We start from the raw sequence: 19,835 nt of genomic DNA on the forward strand, positions 1-19,835 counted from the left end.
CCTGGTGTCCTCCTCTCACCTATCCAGCCTGGTGAGAAATGGCAGAGAGCAAGGGATTGTGACATAAGCGAAGGTCCTCAAGCTGAAATGAGCCACTGCCAGCCCAGGGGCTTTCCTCATACGCAGCCAACCTCCAACAACCCCTAGCAGCCGGGCCTCGCCCAGAGAAAGGAGACACCGCTGCACTGGAGATGTGGTAGAGGACAGTCCGTCAGCTCTGGGGAGTGGCTGGCTGCCATGTAGGCACCATGGAGACCGCTATGTGTGTTTGCTCCCCATGCTGTACATGGGAGAGATGCTGTCCTCAGTTATGCTCCTGTCTCTGCTGCAAGTTCTTCTTCACCTCGGAGCGGAACTGTACCTTCTTCCCTTGCCCTTACAAGGATGAGCGCAACTGCCAGTGCTGCCACTGTACCTGCGCAGAAAACCCCAATTGCCACTGGTGCTGCTGCTCCTGGGCCAATGACCCCAACTGCAAGTACTGCTGCACAGCCAGCAGCAACATCAAGTGCTACTATTATGAGAGCCGCTGCTGCAGGAATGCCACCATCACCTTCCGCAAGGGCCGGCTCCGGAGCATCCAGACCTCGTAAGTGCCAGGAGCCTACGAGGGGCCAGAATGGCTCAGGAAAAGCCGGGGCAGGGGGGAGGGAGCAGGGGAGGAGGGAGACTAGGAACAGATACAAATTGTGTATCACTTATGCATCCATTCCAGCACCCAATTCATTTGTTCTCACAAACTCCTTTCGCTCCTGTTATGACTTCTTAGACCATACATGAATCTTCAATTTTACAAGTATTCTTTCCCTTCATGGTTCCCTTACAATTGATTAGATGAAATGAGCCTCAGGCAGTAGGTAAATTTAGAGACATGACTGTAGAAGCTCAGGATTTGTGGGCTTGACCATCATCATTCTCTCCCTGGCTTTGCTCCTCTACCATGGACACTGGCCAGCTCATAGCAGAGAAGGATGGGTTAGTGTGGCCACCGTTTGTTATGAAGGCTTGCTATGCACTGGCAGGTAAACACTTACCTCACTTACACTTTTGGAATCTTCATGTAGCCAGTCGTATTGTGAACTTTGGCTTATAGATGAGGAAATTGAGGGTGACAGAGATTAAATTTTTTAACCTCTTCTCAAAGGTATGGCTCTACAGTGGTGCACACTCCATGCTAGGCCACCTTCACTAGAGGCCAGAGCCTTACCAATCAGACCTAGCTCAGGTGTTGATGACCCAGAATCCCCAAAAGGAAGCTAAGCCACTCTCCACCACATTCTATGCTGTGTACAACAACAATAATCACAACAACAATAATAATAATAGTGTCCTCAGGCACAGCCCAGCAAAGATCATAGGTGTAACTGGACAAGACTAAGTTTACTGATACACTCCAATATTTAGGAACCTAGCTGAGGGGCCAGTGTGAGGTATCTTGCTAAGAGGGCAGCAGGAAGTTATAAGAGAATTGAGAATGACAGTAAGCAAAGACATGAGGGGAAAATCTATTGGTTATCTTAATAAACTGTGTGTAGAAAAGCATGCAAAAGAGCATGAATGTAAATCTACAACTGTGGGGGACAGGGGGTAATAATTTGCATTAACTCAGATCAGGAAGACGTTTGGCCATTTTTGTGGTTCGAACCCTGTTGTTGGCTGAGTTCCAACATTATCCACCAGTCTTGCTTCTGCTCAGATCCATCACAGCCAAGGTGGTCTTGTCCAGTGCTGGTGTTCTGTGATGATATTGATGTCCAACAGAACGCCTAGGCCTAGCTGACAGGTCCAGGCCCTTCCACGTCTTTATTCTGGCTCAAAAAATAGCAGTAGCAAGCAGTTGTACAGCTTGTAACTGCATTCAGTCCTTGCAGGTATTAAAATATAAACATCAGCCAGGCAACAGTGACTCATGCCTATATTCCTAGCTCACCAGGAGGCTGAAATCTTAGGATTGCATTTGAAGCCAGCCCGGGAAGAAAAAAAAAATCCATAAGACTCTTACCTCCAATTAAATAGCAAAAGGCCAGAAGTAGATCTGTGGCTTAAGTGATAGGGTACCAGCTTTGAGTGAAAAAGCAGTGCCCAGGTCCTGAATTCGAGCCCTTGTATCAACACAAATACAAAATTAAATTCATAAATATCAATGTCCTCAAAAAAAAAACCCAATATGGCTTAGATTACCACTTGCATAAGGAAACAGGCAGAGGTTAGCTGCCTTATTTGAGGTCACCCAAGAAAAAGATGAAGAAGCCAGGGACCCCAGCTCCACACCTCCCAGCTGAGCTGCCTCACAGTAAGAGTTCTCTAAAAGATGAGAAACAGCCAGACACAGATGGCTCATGCCTATAATACTAGCTACTCCGAAGATTAGTATCTCAGGATCAGTTTGAAGCAACCTGAGCAAAAAGTTCATGAGACTTTTATCTTCAATTAACCACCCAAAAGCTGGAAGTGGAGATGTGGCTCAAGTGGGTAGAACACTAACTAGCCTTGAGCAAAAAAAAAAAAAAAAAAAAGCTTAAGGGACAATACCCAGTCTGAGTTCAAGCCCTGATACTGACAAGCGAGAGACCGAGAGAGAGAAATAAGAAGGGTGCAGCTAAGCCTGGCCCCTGAAGCCCTGTCTGTACTTCTCCTTCAGCTCTAAGATGGCCCTGCGTGTGGGAAGCAGTGACACCCAGGTGGATGAAGTGAAGTCGATGCCAGCCAACTGCCACCTGACAGACCATCTCACCTGCCCCCAGTGCCACCGGCTGCGCCTGCATTCCTTCATGCTACCCTGCAACCACAGCTTGTGTGAGAAGTGCCTGCGACACCTGCAGAAGCATGCTGAGATCACTGAGAATTTCTTTATCCTCATCTGCCCGGTGTGCAGCCGCTCCCACTGCATGCCCTACAGCCACACGATGCAGCTGCCCGAGAACTACCTGCGTGGACGCCTCACCAAGCGCTACATGCAGCAGCATGGCTACCTCAAGTGGCGCTTCGACCGCTCCTCGGGGCCCATCCTCTGCCAGGTGTGCCGCAGCCGGCGCATCGCCTACAAGCGCTGCGTCACCTGCCGCCTCAACCTGTGCAACGAGTGCCTCAAGGCCTTCCACTCGGACGTGGCCATGCAGGACCACATCTTCGTGGACACCAGCGCAGAGGACCAGGACGAGAAGGTCTGCATCCACCACCCGTCCAGCCGCATCAACGAGTACTGCCGGAATGACAACCAGCTGCTCTGTACCTTCTGCAAGATCGCCTTCCACAACGGCCACGACACGGTCGGCCTCATAGATGCCTGCTCCGAGAGGGCTGCCGCTCTCTTCAGTGCCATTGCCAAGTTCAAAGCAGGTCCTGTCCACTTCTATTCCTGTCCAGAGTTAACTACTAGGTCAGGAACTGATGGGGAGGATGGCGAGGCTGAGCTGTTAGGGCCGAGCCTTTGCCACTTCCTTGTGGAACAACCCCTAGCACCGAAACACTAAGTCTTCAAGTTCACAGTCAAGCCACTGGCCCTCACTATGACTTGGTTTGCTCATTCATAAAATGCAGAGAGGACTCAGGGAAGTGACTCAAGTGGTAGAGCTCCTGCCATAGCAAGCAGGAGACGCTGAGTTCAAATCCCAGAATCATTACAAAGAGGGAGGGCTAGTAACAACTCTCACACTCGAATCTTATAAGGATTCAATGATTTCTCTGTATAAAGATGCAAAAAGAAAAAGTACCTGACACATAATACATACATATTCTGTAATCTTAGTTCTAATCTTCATGAACTTTTGGCTCATTTTCCCATTTGGAAAATGAAGAGTTTGATCCTGTAGTATCCTGTAGTTCTGTGAGCCTTCTTTAAGGTGTTTTGTCACTAAAATTGGATGTCCTTTTTTCCCCCTCTTTTTCTCCCAAATTGTAAGGATAATAATTAAGCCAATGCTGAGAATTACCTCAATTTATTCCCCAAGTTGCAAACAACAAATTAAATGAACTGGGATGCTAGTGGTTCATGCTTGTAATCTTAGCTGCTTAGGAGGCTGAGATCTGAGGATCAATGTTCAAAGCCCAGAAAGTAAAATCCATGAAACTCATCTCCAACTGACCAGCAAAAAGCTGGAAGTGGAAGTGTGGTTCAAATGGCAAAGCACCAGTCCTGAGCAAAAAAAAGAAAAGGGAGAACACAAGTCCCTGAATTCAAATCTCAGTACCAGCACAAAAGAGCAAGAGAGCAATGGAAAGAGGCTGGGAGGGGAGAGAGAAAGGAAGGAGGGAGAGAGAATGAGAGGGGAGAAGAAGAGGGGAAGGGAGGGAAAGAAAGAGAGGACAGAAAGAAGAGAAGGAAAAGAAAGGAGAGAATGGAGAGGGAGGATTGAGGGAGGGGAAAGGGGAGGGGGAGGAGAAAGAGAGGGGAGGGAGAGAAGAGGGGGAGGAAAGGTAGAAGGAGAGAGAGAGAGAGGAGGGGTGAAGAGAAAAGAGATAAAAGAGGAAACAGAAGAGGGAGAAGAGGGGGGAGAGGGAGGGAGAGAGAAGGAAAGAGGGAGGGAAAGAGAGAGGATTCCAGGATGGTTATATCTAAGGGAAGCATTAGAGGAGGGAGGGAATTTTATTTTATAAACCTATTCTGGTCTGAATTAACCTCAACTACAAGTGTCCATTTACCTTCTTGGAGGACAAGATAATCTGCTCCAATTTTCTAAGGCTTTCATGTCTGGGGAAGATCAATTCTTTACAGTAATTAACTTTATTGTCTTTTCAGTCCGATATGAAATTGATAACGACCTGATGGAATTCAACATTTTAAAAAGCAGCTTTAAAGCTGACAAGGAGGCAAAGCGGAAGGAGATCAGAAACGGATTTCTCAAGCTACGTAGTATTCTTCAGGAGAAAGAGAAGATCATCATGGAACAGATTGAGAATCTAGAAGTGTCCAGGCAGAAGGAGATAGAGAAGTATGTGACTGTCACCACTATGAAAGTCAACGAGATGGATGGTCTGATCGCCTACTCCAAGGAGGCCCTGAAGGAGACCGGACAAGTGGCATTCCTGCAGTCCGCCAAGATCCTGGTGGACCAGATTGAAGACGGCATCCAGAGCACCTACAGACCGGACCCTCAGCTGCGGCTGCACTCGCTACACTGCATTCCACTGGACTTCACTGAGCTCTCCAGTGCCATCCACGAGCTCTTCCCCATGGGACCCAAGAAGGTAAGCTCCTCCTCGGTGGAGCTGCACCCCACCCCCTACCCTGTGCAGTCCGAAATGATGATTGCCAGAAAAGTCACTTTCAGCACCCACAGCTTCAACAACCAGCAGGTGTACCAGAGAAGCTCCTCCTTGCTGTCCTTCCACGCCAACGAGAAGGCCAAGATGGGTCTGGAGGCCTACGGGAGAACGCAGTCAGCAGCACCCCCCAAGCCCACAGAAGGACTCTACACCTACTGGAGTGCTCCAGTAGAAAACCAACCTACACAGAACAGCAGCAGCTTCCACAACTGGTACTCATTCAGTGACGCCTCTGTGAAGACCCCAGGCCCCATAGTCATCTACCAAACCCTGGTCTACCCAAGGGCTGCCAAGGTGAGATGGGGTGGGACGTGGGGGGGGGGAGGGGGAGGGAGATGCAGCACAGAATGGAAGTGAGTTAATCAGGAGAGATTATGTTCCTCTGACCACTAGGATCTGGTCACTCAAATTTGTTCCTCTGAACAAATTATGTCAACACATTCAAAACAGGTTATGTTCCTAAAATCCTAAGTAACCAAATATTGGCTTAAACACCAACTCATATGAAAGTCTTGCCCATGCTCTGAAGATATCTTCCCTAGTGGAAAAGAAACCAGTAATGAGATAATAGAAAGACTGTAGAAATCGGAGTTAGAAATGCAGGGTTAGTATCCACAGACCTTTGGGCCTTACTCTCAGCTATAGCTGCATTCCTTGCATTATATGTCCTTAAGACTTCAACCAATCAACTATTGATTCCTTCAGATTGCTCCTTCTCCTATAGAAAATATCCAGACCTTCCATGGTTCACAAAGACTGGAAGAATAATTCCCAACAGAACTCCAACTCTGCGGAGTCACCCTTTTTTTTTTTTTTTTTTTTTTTTTTTTTAGCAAGAGAGTAGAGAGCATAGTCTCTTGTAGCTCTCTACAACTATTACCATCAGGCCTTAGGAGACATGACTTCTAGTTGACCTTCCCTATTTAGTGGTGCTGGAGACGGAACCCAGGACCTGGCACATGCTCAGTGAACACTATCACTGAGTTACATCCTCAGCTCTGCTGATCTTCTTCATCTAACATAGACAAAGAATGCTCTTACTGTGAATGTTATCTTTCAAGTCTAGTTGAACCTAAATTGAATTGCCTATTGTCCATTTGTTTTTCAAGTTCATAGGCAAAAGAATTAATGTACAACCAGATATTGCTTTAGAGCCTGTCTCATCTCTTCTTGTGGTTTTCCACAGACTCCCATCCCAGGCAAGCATATGGCCTGCTTCCATGTGGCAGATCTCCTTTTGATCACATAGTCTGAGAATACTCCCAAAGACAGTCAGCATTCTTGAAGTCTTAAACTAGTGGGTCTCAAACATCATTAGTAAGGTAAAATGCAGATTCAGTTCCAGTAGGTGAGGGCAGGGCCTGAGATTCTGTGATGCAAGAACAGCTAGGTGCCAATGCCACTGACTACTAACAGCACTTTAGTATACCAAGACCAGACACAGACCAAGCTTTACCTGCCCAGTCCCTGAGACATTGCCATCTATGTTTTGGAGTCTATAACCAAGGATGACCACACTGTTCAAGGTAGACACTGCACCTTTTGGAGGTTAACAGACACAATGGAGTATCCCCATAAGAAAAGATGAGCAGTTGTGCTCCATTTTAAATGAGGTGAAATCCACAAGGCCTACAGCACAGGCTACATCAATTCAGTGGTGACAGTGAATCTTGTCTCCATGTCACTTGGCATTGATGAGATTGTGCTATGGTGAAAAAGTTAGTGCTGTCCACTAGATACTAGTGGCACATACCTATAATCCAAACTATTCAGGAAGCTGAGATCTAAGGATCATGGTTCAAAGCCAGCCCATGCAGAAAAGTTTGTAAGATTCTTATCTATAACCACCATTAAAAAGCCAGAAGTAGCAGGGCACCGGTGGCTCACACCTGTAATCCTAGCTACTCAGGAGGCTGAGATCTGAGGATCATGGTTCAAAGCCAGCCTGGGCAGTAAAGTCCATGAAACTCATCTCCAATAAAAACCACCAGAAAACCAGAAGCGGCACTGTAGCTCAAGTGGTAGAGCGCTCGTCTTGAGCTAAAGTGCTGAGGGACAGCACTCAGGCCCAGAGTTCAAGCCCCATGACCAACAAAAAAAAAAAAAAAAAAAAAAAAAATCCAGAAGTAGAGATATGGCTTGAAGTAGAGATATGGCTTAAGTAGTAGAGCATCAACCTTGAGTGAAAACAAACAAGAGTATAAGACCTTGAGTCCAAGCCATAGTACGTGTACACACACACACACACACACACACACACACACACACACACACACACACACACACACACACACACACACACACACACACACACACACACACACACACACACACACACACACACACACACACACACACACACACACACACAGAGTTATACTCTATACTGAGCTCTATACTGAGCTCCACCAGTAATCATCCCTGGTGGAGCTTAGAAAAGCAGCCAACATAATAACCCAGTTAAGCCATTGACAATCAAGAGAGAACAGCTATCCTACTGCCCAACAGTGATATTTGATGTGAAAGTATCACAAGTGAATGTACTTCACCAAGGAATCCTAGCTCTCAGAAATGCAAATTATTAAGTCTAAGCTTACATCACTCTCAATAGTCAGGAGTCAGACAGAGAAAATACTTTAGTCATATAAACTGTTAATATGTGTTGTAAAAATCCTAGAGATTTTTAACTCAATTTTTTCAAGAAATCCCTTCCTAATGATTAAAAATTCAGATGAAGATTCATATCCAAAAGTGTACACAGTGGTACTTATTTATTATACCACAAAATTAGAAACAACCCAAGTGTTCAACCACAGAAGGATTAAATTATTTATGGGGCAGTTTTAAAAGATGAAGTATTAGTGAATTTTTAATGATGTAGGAAAAATATAAAATACAATGGGAGAGAGAAAGAATTGAATAGAATCCAAATTTTATGTATTTATGTATACTCTAAAATTTAAAAGAAATAACAATGACTTAACTAGATTGTAGAGTGATGTTTATTTTCTTCTCTTATACTTGTTTTCTATTTTTTCTAAGAACACTTATAATGTATGTTGTATGTTGTCTGAATATTGTTTTGACAGAAAAAAATAAGTTTACTTTATTAAGTCTTGTACATTTATTTGTAGAATTTGGTCCTCATAAAATTATAAATTCATTTTCTCTCATAACATTTAAATTTAGTAAAATTTTAATATACTCATTAGATATCTGGTTTTTAAAATACAATCACTATAAAATATGCATAAAATTACCTGTTACTTGAGAACTGCTAATCTATCTTTGCCAAGGAATGGGGTTTTATTTTTTATATCATCTTTAAATAGTGTATAAAGGGGTTTCAAATCAACATGGCAGTTTGTGAGTGTAATGTACCTTGATCAATGTCACTCCCATTTATAATTCTCCCTCACGGGTCCCAATTCCACCCCTCCCCTCACTTTATGTTTTCAGTGTGGACATATATCTTCCGGTATGGGATAAATGGTTGCACCTGTCTGGATAGTTCCTTGTGTGTAGCCTAGAGGATTGGAATAAACTTTTCACCTTCAAGTATTCTGGAATTTGCTAAGCGCATCTTTTCTGAGCCTGTAAAATGGGATCATAGCATCTGTCTTCCAGGTGATAGGGAATCTGTTGCATAAGATGTTCCAATTGTGGTAGCTTCTTCTTTAGCAGTGTCTAGACAATTACCACTTCCACAGTGAGTGACAGTAACAGAACCCAGAGAAGCATAAGTCTACCCTCCCACATCCATTACAAGAGTCATGGCTTTATCCCAGCCTTCTAAGATGGCTACACATGGTTTCATTCAAAACCTTCTGCAGCTGTGGGGCTGGGGGTCAGCTTAAACTCACCCCATAGAAATCAGCAACAAAAAAGGAAAGAGTAGTTTGTACTGCCTCGGCCATGTGTTCATTCCCCATTCCTCCTCCAAGGTTTACTGGACATGCCCAACAGAAGATGTGGACTCATTTGAGATGGAGTTCTACGAACTGGTCACTTCACCTCCTAACAATGTGCGGACAGAGCTCTGTGGACAAATTCGGGACATAATGCAGCAGAATCTAGAGCTCCACAACCTGACCCCCAACACCGAGTATCTGTTTAAAGTGAGAGCCATCAATGAAAACGGCCCTGGGCAATGGAGCGACACCTGCAAGGTATTGTGCACACTGTTTCTAGATGGCTTGAGGCATCTAGAATGTTTCTAGCTGTTTCTTGAGGCATTCTGGTTGCAGCTCAGGCCCAGAGAAGTTCTCCTCTCAGCCAGGAAACTTGGTAACTCAGGGACACTGCTGCTGGCCTCAACCACATTTTGCAAAGGATACCTGAGGATTATAAATTCCTACTCTGCTATAAGGGAAAAAAATTATTCTAGGCAAGGTGCTGAAGGTACATGCCATGCCTACAATTCTAGCTACTCATGAGGCTGCAATCCAAGGATGGAGGTTTGAATCCAGTTTGGACTAGCCCAGACAGATAAATCCATCAGATTCTTATCTCCAATTACCTGGCAAAGTTACAGACATAGCTGATGCTCAGGAGGTACAGTGCCAGCCCTGGGTGACAAAGCTAAGGGAGAGTGCCTTGGCCCCAAGTTCAAGCCCTAGTACTAGCCATGCTAGGCACTCTCTGCTGTGTCCTAGCCAATCATGGACTGTTGTTCAGCTGCTCCATTGCCCATCTCCTTCCTGACACCCCTCCCTTCAGAGCATGGGATGCTGTCATATTTTGTGGTGTGCCTTCTTGGTTAGGGACTCTTCCTTTCATCCAAATCCATCTTCTTTCTCAGCTTGTAGGAATCCCTCAGAAGTGTCTTGTTCATGAAGGGGATTCATTGCTGGTACTTTTTTTTTAATGTACCATCTGTCACTTTTAGATGCTAAGGGTATCCGAGAGAGAAGGGTGTCACCATTGTTGTGTCACTATCTTCAACACTTATCTTCCCTCTCACACTCTGAACTACCAGAGAACAAAATTCAAGACCAGTTCATCTTTCTTCTTCCTGCAATGCTTACCACAGCAGTTTGCATATGGCAGCTGCTTAATGGTTATTGAATGAATACATGAGCAAAAATGTGATAGAACAAATGAATATATGAATGAACGTCTAAGCTAAAGACTGAAGAAACAAATTGATAAATAAAATTAATAATTACAAAGTACCATAAGATGCTTGGAAGCTAAATGTTTTACATAATCAGTCAAGAAATAGCATTCCTCTGAAATTGTGTTTATGCCATTAATTTAAGAGAAAGAAATGCATTCCAGTTCCTTTGCTTTTTAACACAATATCTAAATGAGCACAGCCCTAATTAATGAGGTTTTTCTGAAGCTTCATTTTTATCTGACTTGAGGAGCTGCAATATAGATTTTTTCCTCCAGAAGTAATTCTTCCTCCCTTCTGTGTGGTTATATTAGCATGCCAGGAGAAGGCTGGTTTCCTTAACATTGCTCATGATTTGCATAAGTAAAGGCTTCAATAGCAAATGAAAATAAGATGGTGTGTTTGAATGACATTTATAAAGCTTCATAAAAGTAATGACTTTAGCTCTTTCCTATAAAATCGAATTTTTTTCCCTTTGGCATCAGAGCTATGCTGGTATCCCTGAAAGGTTTCATTTAAATGCTACAATGGGGTAGCAGAACCATTTCTTATCCAAAATGCAATATTTCCATCCTATGTACTTTTAGGAAAGAAGTGAAATAACACCTTTCATATTTGATTTGCATAGTCAAAGGTTTGTTGGTTTTTCTGAGACTTTTTTTGAATAGAGTACATAGAGCAAGAAAAATGAAGGGCTTTTGCTTTTTTTTTTTTTTTTTTTGTCAGTCATGGGGCTTGAACTCTGAGCCTGGGCTCTGTCCCTCTCTTCAGCTCAAGGCGGGTGTTCTACCACTAGAGCCACAGCACCACTTCCGGTTTTCTGAATGGTTTATTGGAGATAAGAGTCTCACAGTCTTTCCTGCCCGGCTGACTTTGAACTGCAATCCTCAGATCTCAGTCTCCTGAGTAGCTAAGATTACAGTCGTGAGCCACCCACACCCGGCCCATGAAGGGCTTTTTTAAAGGTCCCATTTCAAGGTCAACTGTGTGTCCTAGTCGTTAATCATCGAAAACACTTGGAAATGAAGAAGTCCTTGCCTCCTGTTCACACAGCTGAGAAAATGGAAGCTGGGGGAAGGAAAGTATCTGGCCTCCTGGAATGAGCTAGAGCTCAGAGCTGGGAATTTAGCTGTTAAGTATGCTTGCCTAGCATACACAGATCCCTGGGTTCAGTCCCCAGCAATGCAAAATGAAAGCCAAAACCCTTTGGGCTTCTGTATAATAATAACCAGGCATGACTATAGCACATTGGACTCAGCATTGGGGAAAGTGATGTCAAAGTCAACAGGAGAGAGAGAGAGAGGAGAGAGAGAGAGAGAGAGAGAGAGAGAGAGAGAGAGAGAGAGAGAGAGAGAGAGGAAAGAGGTGTTAGTACTGGGGCTGGAGCTTGAACTCAGGACCTGGGTGCTGTCCCTTAGCTTTGTTGCTCAAGCTGACACTCTGCTACTTGAGCCACAACTCCACTTTCATCGTTTTGCTGGTTAATTGGAAATAAAGAGTCTCACAGAGTTGGCTGGCTACAAACCACACAACCCTCAGATCTCAGCCTCCTAAGTAGTTAGGATTAAAGGCATGAGCTACTTGTGCCTGCTTACTTGCTTATTTATTATTTTACTGAGAGGCAGAAGCACACATTGGAAAGAACACTGGATTGAGACTCATAGACTGAGCCCTTGTCTCTATTACACTAAATTTGCAGGTTAACATTACTCTTCCATCTTTGCCTATGATACTTGTTAAAATCGTCTAATATCAAGAAGACTATTTAGGAGAGAGAGAAACATGTTCTTAGTTGTCATATACCCATGTCCATGTCCTCAGTCTCTCCCCCTGCTCTTCCTCTGATCCTCCACACAGCTCTGACCACCATTCTCATTCCTGGTTATGGTCTCCTGACTTTACTTATTGCCTCTTACTTTAAATCCCAGCTGACTTCCATGAAATCTTCTCATGAGGAACCTGTCTGTTCCTAGACAGTTTCTTGTTACTCACATCATAAATTAGTGGCTTCCACCACATTATGACTTTCTAATCCTAGTTTTCAAAAGTCTAAAGTGAATGAGTACAATCAAAATCAAGAGACAAAGTCAGCCTTCGGTCTGAGGAAGAGTCCACTTCCTCGCCTTTTCCAGTTTCTAGAGGCTGCCTGCACTCCTCGCCAAGTGGCCCCCAAGCCAAGTCGTTCTCTCAAACACCAGCTCTCTGGGTCTCTTCTGCCTCCACCTCCCACCTTAAAGATCTTTGTGTTTATACTAGCCTCCAAATGATTCAGAATAATCTATCTTAACACCTGAAGATTGTCACTTAACATATTGAAAGCTCTGGGATTAGAATATGGACACCTCTGAAAGGCTAGCAGTTGGCATTCCACAATCTGTAGGCTGGATGTGTGAGATTACATCAGATTTAAAGGTAAAAATAAAAAGAATGCCTAGCCATAGTCACACATTGGTGCTTTTCTGGGTCTTACCCAATAGCACTTCTGGAAATGCAGCCTTCCCCTCACCAACCCTCCCACCCCCACCCCCTACCCCCCCACCCCCCCACACACACATCTTCTCAAAGCCTATCATGTCTTGTGTACTCAGGAAGTCATGCTACCGTGGAACCCTGCAGGGCCGATGACCTCTCACTCGTGTTCCTACCAGGCATCGTGCAGAGCTTCCGGCCTGCCATCCAATCCCCCTTCCAACTGAACTATGCAGGGAGGCTGGAAACAAGCTGAATGGCCACTATTTCATAGGCAAGAACCATCCCCACAGATAGGTACACACACCCACAGAGTGGCTTGTCCCTGAAACCTAGATGGCTTTGCATTCTCAATCTCCTTAGGATTTCCAAAGAGCTCTTGGGCTTTCATGTAAGCAGAATTGTATTGGTCCCTCCCTGCTTACTCCACAGATAAGCCTAAACCTTGGAACCAAGTATAAATTAGGCTAAGGAAAGAAAACATGGTTTTAACTTCATACACACAGATTAATCACACACCTCACTCATGCTGATGGCCCATTATCAACACTGATTTTTGCAAGATCCTTTCTTATTTCTGTTTCCTCTTGGCCTATCTATTCCAATATGTTTTATGTGTCTTTCCATTTCATGTGCTCCTACTAGGTGTGTCTTTGTTTTCAATATGTTACTGCTTTGCACAAATAGCATTGCACTGTGTATCTTATTTGTTGCTTATCCTGTCTTCCCTAACCACTGTCTGACCTCTTAGATCATGACAGGCCTTTGGTCCCTGGGTCCTGATGCTAGTTCATGCTCACAATGTGAGTTTATTTTCTGCATGCTGTCTACTTACCCAGGATGGACACCTAGGTGACTGGGAATATGCCACCTTGAACAGCCTTACACCAGCCATCTGTATTGGTGGGGTGTTTTGAGTGTGTGTGCTGGTACCAGGACTTGAAGTCAGACCTGTGTGTGCTCACTTGGTTTTCTTGCTCACCACTGGCCCTATACTAATTGAGCCATATCTCTAGGTGAGATTTCTGGGGCTAGTGGAGGAGTTTGTTAGGGCTGCAGAAACTTAATTCTCTCAGTTTGAGAGTCAGCAGCTTGGGATGGTAGTATCATCAGGTTGGTTTCTCCTCAGGCTTTGCCCTTCGCTTAGAGAGGCTCACCTTCTCATTGTGTCCTCACATGGCCTTTCCTTTTGCCCACCTCTGGGTATCTGGGTATCCCCATTCCATCTATAAGAAAACCAATCAGAATGAAGGCCCACTCTAATTAATGACCTCAATGTAACTTTCTGACCAAAGGTTCTAATTCCAAATAGAAACCCATTCTGAAGGACTGGGGAGGGGGAGGGGGAGAGGGGCAGCGGGTATAAAGAGATTCAACTCAACACACAAATTTTGGAAGAACATATGTAGCCCCTATCAGATACCCAGATATGCCATGGATGAAACTGCCAGATCACAGGGCACGTCGAGACATAATGTGACAACATCATGAATAAGCCCAGCTATGCGGGAGACTCTGTGGAAGGGTGACCATTGTCTGAGGCCAGCCTCTAGCAAAAACCCTATGTGAAAAATAACTGGGGCTAAAAAGTTGTGTGACTCAAATATGTGTCTGCCTAGCAAGTATGAGGTCTTGAGCTCAATCCCCAGTACTGAAAACAAAACAAAACAAACAAAAAAAAGCCCCATAAAACAAGAAATAATTCCATAAGGAGCAGATGAGGGCCCTTATGTCCTAGGCCCTATCAACATTTAGCAAGCTCTAACTTCCTACTTTTTTGCTAGTCCAATGATTATAATGTGATAGCATTGCTCAAAAATTCATTTCATATACTTGTGAGATTTCAGGATTTCCTTTTCTGTAAATACCCTGTTAATATCCTTTGCTCTCATCTCTACTGAAGTTTTCTTTTCTTAGTTGTGGGTTCGTCCTTATATAATGAAGATAATAGTTTGATTGCTAATATCCTCACTTTTGACATTTGTCTATTACTTTTGTAATAGTCTGTCTATATCAGACTTCCTAAAACAGCAGAACTCCCTAACTGTGATGTATAATCAAAGTCATCAACTATTTTTTCTTCTGGTTTGCCTTTTTAAAGTGCAAAAAAATCCTTCCCTCAATTTAGATTACAAAGATAATCTTCTCTATACTCTTTTATTACATTTGCGTTTTGCCTTTTAAATTTAGTTCATTAATCCACACAGACTGCCTTTGAATGTGACACTAAGTAGAGATGGATTTGTTTTGCCATCTAGCAAGTCCATTTTCCCCGTGCCACCTACCAAGCTATGTCTTTTCTCCACTGCACAAATAAAAGTGCCACTTTGAGCCAATACTCAGCTTCAAGCTGGAGAATATCTGAGTTTTCTGTTGGTCTATCTCTTCCTGTCATTGCCACCCTAATGTTGTTTTTAAACCCAGCTTTGTGCAGTTCTTAATAAACTGCTAAGTATCTCTATGACCCTTCTATTTAACTAATCTATTTAACTAATCATGGTGATTTATTCTGTCATATCGATTGTGAAGTAAATTCTAAATCTTTGTGCTGCTCTTGATAGAATTTGATTAGAAAGAGATTGAGTCTTCTAATTGGAGACAATATTTTTGCAATATTTACACAAACCATCTTATATGTGGCTCTACTAGGTGTGCTTTACTAGGATCTTCTCTGGGTTTTTGTCTGTTTGGGTTTTCTAAATAGAGATTTTTATCCATTCCTGATTAAACTAAACGGTTTAGGAACTGAATGTTCACCATGAGGATTGTTGTTTAAAACTGTGATGTAACCAGGCGCTGGTGGCTCACGCCTGCCATCCTAGCTACTCGGGAGGTTAAGATCTGAGGATCACAGTTCAAAGCCAGGCAAGAAAGTCAGTGAGACTCTTATCTCCAATTAACCACCAGAAAACCGGAATTGGTACTATAGCTCAAAGGTAGAGCACTTGCCTTGAACTGAAGGGCTCAGGGACAGCACCCAGGCTCAGAGTTCAAGCCCTACTAATAGGGGGTTGGAGGGGGGGGGGGGGAGGGACTGTGATGTAGAAATTTTCTAAGGCGCTGGGCGCCGGTGGCTCACGCCATAATCCTAGTTACTCAGGAGGCTGAGATCTGAGATCTGAGAAAACTGGAAGTGGTGCTGTGGCTCAAGCGGTAGAGTGCTCACCTTGAGCTGAAGAGCACAGGGACAGGGTCTAAGCCCAGAGGTTCAAGCCCCATGACTGACCAAAAAAAAAAAAAAAAAAAAAAGAAATTTTTTAAGGCTTCAGACACTTTCATATATACCAAAAGAAAAGTAATTATGTGACATGATAAATCAGATTTACTTGATTATGCATGTTTTATGATGTGCATATGGAGCTTTTATACACATAAACATGACCTGGCACACAATAAAATAGTTCACAGACTTTGTTGTTGTTATTTTATATTTTTGTACATTTGCTAATGGATTGGTGGTTTAAAATAAAGATTATTGTTCTTTATTAATTAATTAATCTTAACTCTTCCATTATTCTGAAAGTCTTCTGTTGATTCAGCTTGTTTTCCCTTGCATGTGAGCCTATCTTCTATAACTAATGCTGGGTTTATCTCTTTCCTTATCATCTTTGAACCTATAATTTTTTTTCCTAATAGCTTTCACTAGGACCTGGACTCATGACCAAAGTGGTAACAAAAGTATTAGATATCCTTTTCATACTCCGGATCTTTAACTTTCTCTCTTGTTATTTTTATTTTGGTTGTATGGTTTGGTAAGTCAAGGAAATTCCCTCCTAAGTCCAGGCTTCTAAGATATTGTACTGTTTTTGCATTATTTGAGATAATAGCTTTGATTTTTCTTATTTTGGCCATTATTAATTAAAATGATTTTGTTGTTTTGTTTTGGTGTTGCTAGTGATTAAGCTCAGAGTTTTAAATATACTAAACATATGATCTACCACTGAGGTACACCTCCAGCCCACAATGACTAATTTTCCTTAAGCCAAACTCTACTTGCATTGAAGGAATACGCCACATGTGTTTGTCAGCCAGTTCTTTTTAACATACTTCTGTAGTAATTATTTCAGTCAGCTCATACTTTATGTTAGATTATTGCACCTGTGATCACAAGTGAACTGGGCTTGTGATTTTTGCCTACGTTGTTTGTATCTGGTTCCAGAATCAACATTTCATTTGTTTAACAAAAGTTCCTGGAAAGATTGTGCCCTTCTACTTTCTAGGGCAACTCTGTCTTAGAAGTTTGGTAGGATTCATTTGGAAAGTAGTTGCCTGGAGCACCTTGGGCAAGAGAAGGAGGCCAGCCACCATTTTAATTTCCTTAGTATTTCAAGTTCTGTTATTCTGTTTCTTCTGCGCCCTCCCTGCAATGTTCACGCGCCATAGTATTTTATCTTTGAAAATCCTGAATGTACTCTGAGGCAAGTCAAATCCTCTTTTTTTAATCAATTCCTAGACCTTAATACCACCATTACCCATTCCTCATTGGCCAGATAACTCTCTGTGCATGTTATTTATCTTTATCAGGGTTATTTCTATGCACTGTTTTTATAGCACATTATCTTTATGTGCTCCTATTTTGTTTTGGGTGTGTGTGTGTGTGTACGGGGATTTGAACACAGGACCTGGCACTGCTCCTTAGCTTATTACTTGAGCCAAGCAAGGCTCCACTTCTAGCTTTTTGATGATTAATTGGAGGTAAGTCTCACAGATTTTCCTACCCAAGCTTTGAGCCATAATGCTCAGATCTCAGCCTCCTGAGTGCCTAGGATTACAGAGGTGAGCCATGATGCCCGGCTTATGGACTCCATTTTTATTTAGCAATGGTAATATATTATCATGTATATAATATGACCTTTATCTTGCATGCAGTCTGTTTTCTCTAAAGCCAAAAATAAATTTTATAAAAGTAGAGATAATAATGCTAATAAAGTACTGGCATTTCCCTCTTCTTTTGTACACAACTATGGAAGATTAAAAGCTTTGCACATGGAGACTTTGAGCTTTGTATGAGCATTCCCCTTTATCACCCAAATCCCTCCCTGCCCAGTTTGTTCCCAAAGTGTCAGTTCATCATAGAAGGAGAGCATGGGTCCGGAGGATGTATTCATCCCTAGGTCCCAACTTTATTCCCTAAATGCCTCCTCAGCAACAGCCTATTAGGAATGAAAGGGAGTGCCGACAGAGCAGAGCAATGGAAAAGCCCTCCACCTTCAAGGTGAAGGACGGAGAACCACATCTGAGCTGAGTCAGATTTCTAGCCTCACCTCTGTGCCTACTACAATCTGCCTTCCCAGACAGCACTGAGCATTCACTGCCCAAAGCTACTATGAAGCATTCCTACTTGTATCAAAGGGCAGTAGTTGGAAGATTTACAAATTATAGTATCTTCACTTTTTTACCCATTTTTCTAAGAACCTTCCCTTTCCCATAACCAGGATTGAGACTGTAAAAAACGAGAGATAGTCAAATCTTAAAAAAAAAAAAATCAAGGTGCTCCTGGCCTGATAAGAAAGCCAAAGCCAAGCTGAAGCTTAGAGCCAGGAAAAGCTGGGATGGAAGCCGACTGAGGGAAGGTACAGGGGCTGCTTAACGATGAGCACCTCCTCGGGTCCAGCCCTGTCACTGTCATCAACACTCATCTGCCCTACAGGAAGTGGGCCTGGTTCATGGTCACAGCCCCAACACTTAGCAGCTAAGGGATTGGGTGACGGCTGTCCCTGAGCCCGAGTCTCCATTTCTGAAGGGGGCTGACAGCACCTGCTCTGGTGTGCTCCTCATGAGGAGTCAGTGAGAGGCTGTGTTGCTGCTGTGAGCCTGGGATCCTGCACTTCCTCTGTGTCTGGTGCCATGCCCTTTGCTTCTGATTGCAGGTAGTCACCCCAGACGGGCGTGGGAAGAACCGAGCTAAGTGGGGCCTCCTGAAGAGTATCCAGTCTACCCTCCAGAAGCGCTTCTAAGCCCCGAGAGATGCACCACTAAATACACATATATATGCGTAGATGTACCGATATGTATTTTTCTCACCATATTCTTCAAGGAGGTTCGAGATGCATGTTCCCAGTTCCTCTGAGCTTTCCAACCAGAGGCTGAGAGCCAATAAAAGGAAATGTCTGACATCATGCCCTGTTGTTTGCTTGTTCTGAAGCAACTAAGTCAAAACAGCAACTCTGTAAGTCCCATCAAAGCTCAGAGTTCCAGGATGCTATATATGGAACTAACACCTGGGTGATAACAAGAGCACTCAGTCTGCAGCCAGGACCCTGCATGAGTGAGTGAGTGAGTGAGAGAGAGAGAGAGAGAGAGAGAGAGAGAGAGAGTGTGTACAGGGTCTGGGTACTATCCCTTAGCTTTGTCACTCAAGGCTGGCACTCTGCCATTTGAACCACACCTCACTCTGGTTTTCTGCCAATCAACTGGAGATAAGTGCCTCATGGACTTTCCTGCCCATGCTAGGTTTGAGCTGTGGACCTCAGGACTCAGCCTCCTGAGTGGCTAGGATTATAGGCGTGAGCCACTGGTGCTCAGCCTGAGTATATATTTTAATACTGGCCTCAAGAGCTTGGGATCTGCTTCCATATCAAGTCCAGAATGGCTTTCATGATGACTGAACCTAAAACCTCCCTTCCCAAAACTCTGACTGCATGGTCTGAGGTCTGCCTCTGGGCCAGAAAGGAGTGGTACCCTCTCTCTTCTCCTCACTACTCCTGTGCCCCAGAGCACACTGGGGGCAGCAGAATCCTAACAGCATTACAAGAACAGATTCCCCAGGGAGCTTTGTTGTGATCCTCTTACTGTAAATGACAACCTGGAGCAGCCATCAAATGTGATATTATCAGGCAATCGGTTCTGTACAAAGCTTCAGAATCATCATTAGCACGGGAAGCAAATTAAATGACAGGCCAGCAAGGATTTTACTACTGATAAAAATCAAGCTTAAAAACTTTTAACTGTAGGAATATTGCATTATAATGATCCCAATACCTGT

General features: G+C 43.6%; 1 protein-coding gene and 1 long non-coding RNA gene across 4 annotated transcripts in view; one reads left to right on the forward strand and one right to left on the reverse strand.

Annotated features, from left to right (window-relative positions):
- Positions 1 to 19,835, reverse strand: part of LOC138816027 (uncharacterized) — a 138,646-nt gene that overhangs the window by 58,169 nt on the left and 60,642 nt on the right. The gene's annotated exons all lie outside the window — the stretch shown is intronic.
- Trim42 (tripartite motif containing 42) lies at positions 88 to 18,956 on the forward strand. Its single transcript, XM_070005286.1, has 5 exons — positions 88 to 589; positions 2,642 to 3,339; positions 4,739 to 5,559; positions 9,210 to 9,434; positions 18,721 to 18,956. The coding sequence occupies exons 1-5, from the start codon at positions 249 to 251 to the stop codon at positions 18,805 to 18,807; spliced, it is 2,172 nt and encodes a 723-aa protein (XP_069861387.1). The 5' UTR covers positions 88 to 248; the 3' UTR covers positions 18,808 to 18,956.

This window comes from Dipodomys merriami, unplaced genomic scaffold, assembly GCF_024711535.1.
Source record: "Dipodomys merriami isolate MVZ:Mamm:240054 unplaced genomic scaffold, mDipMer1.0.p SCAF_68, whole genome shotgun sequence".
NCBI lineage: Eukaryota > Metazoa > Chordata > Mammalia > Rodentia > Heteromyidae > Dipodomys > Dipodomys merriami.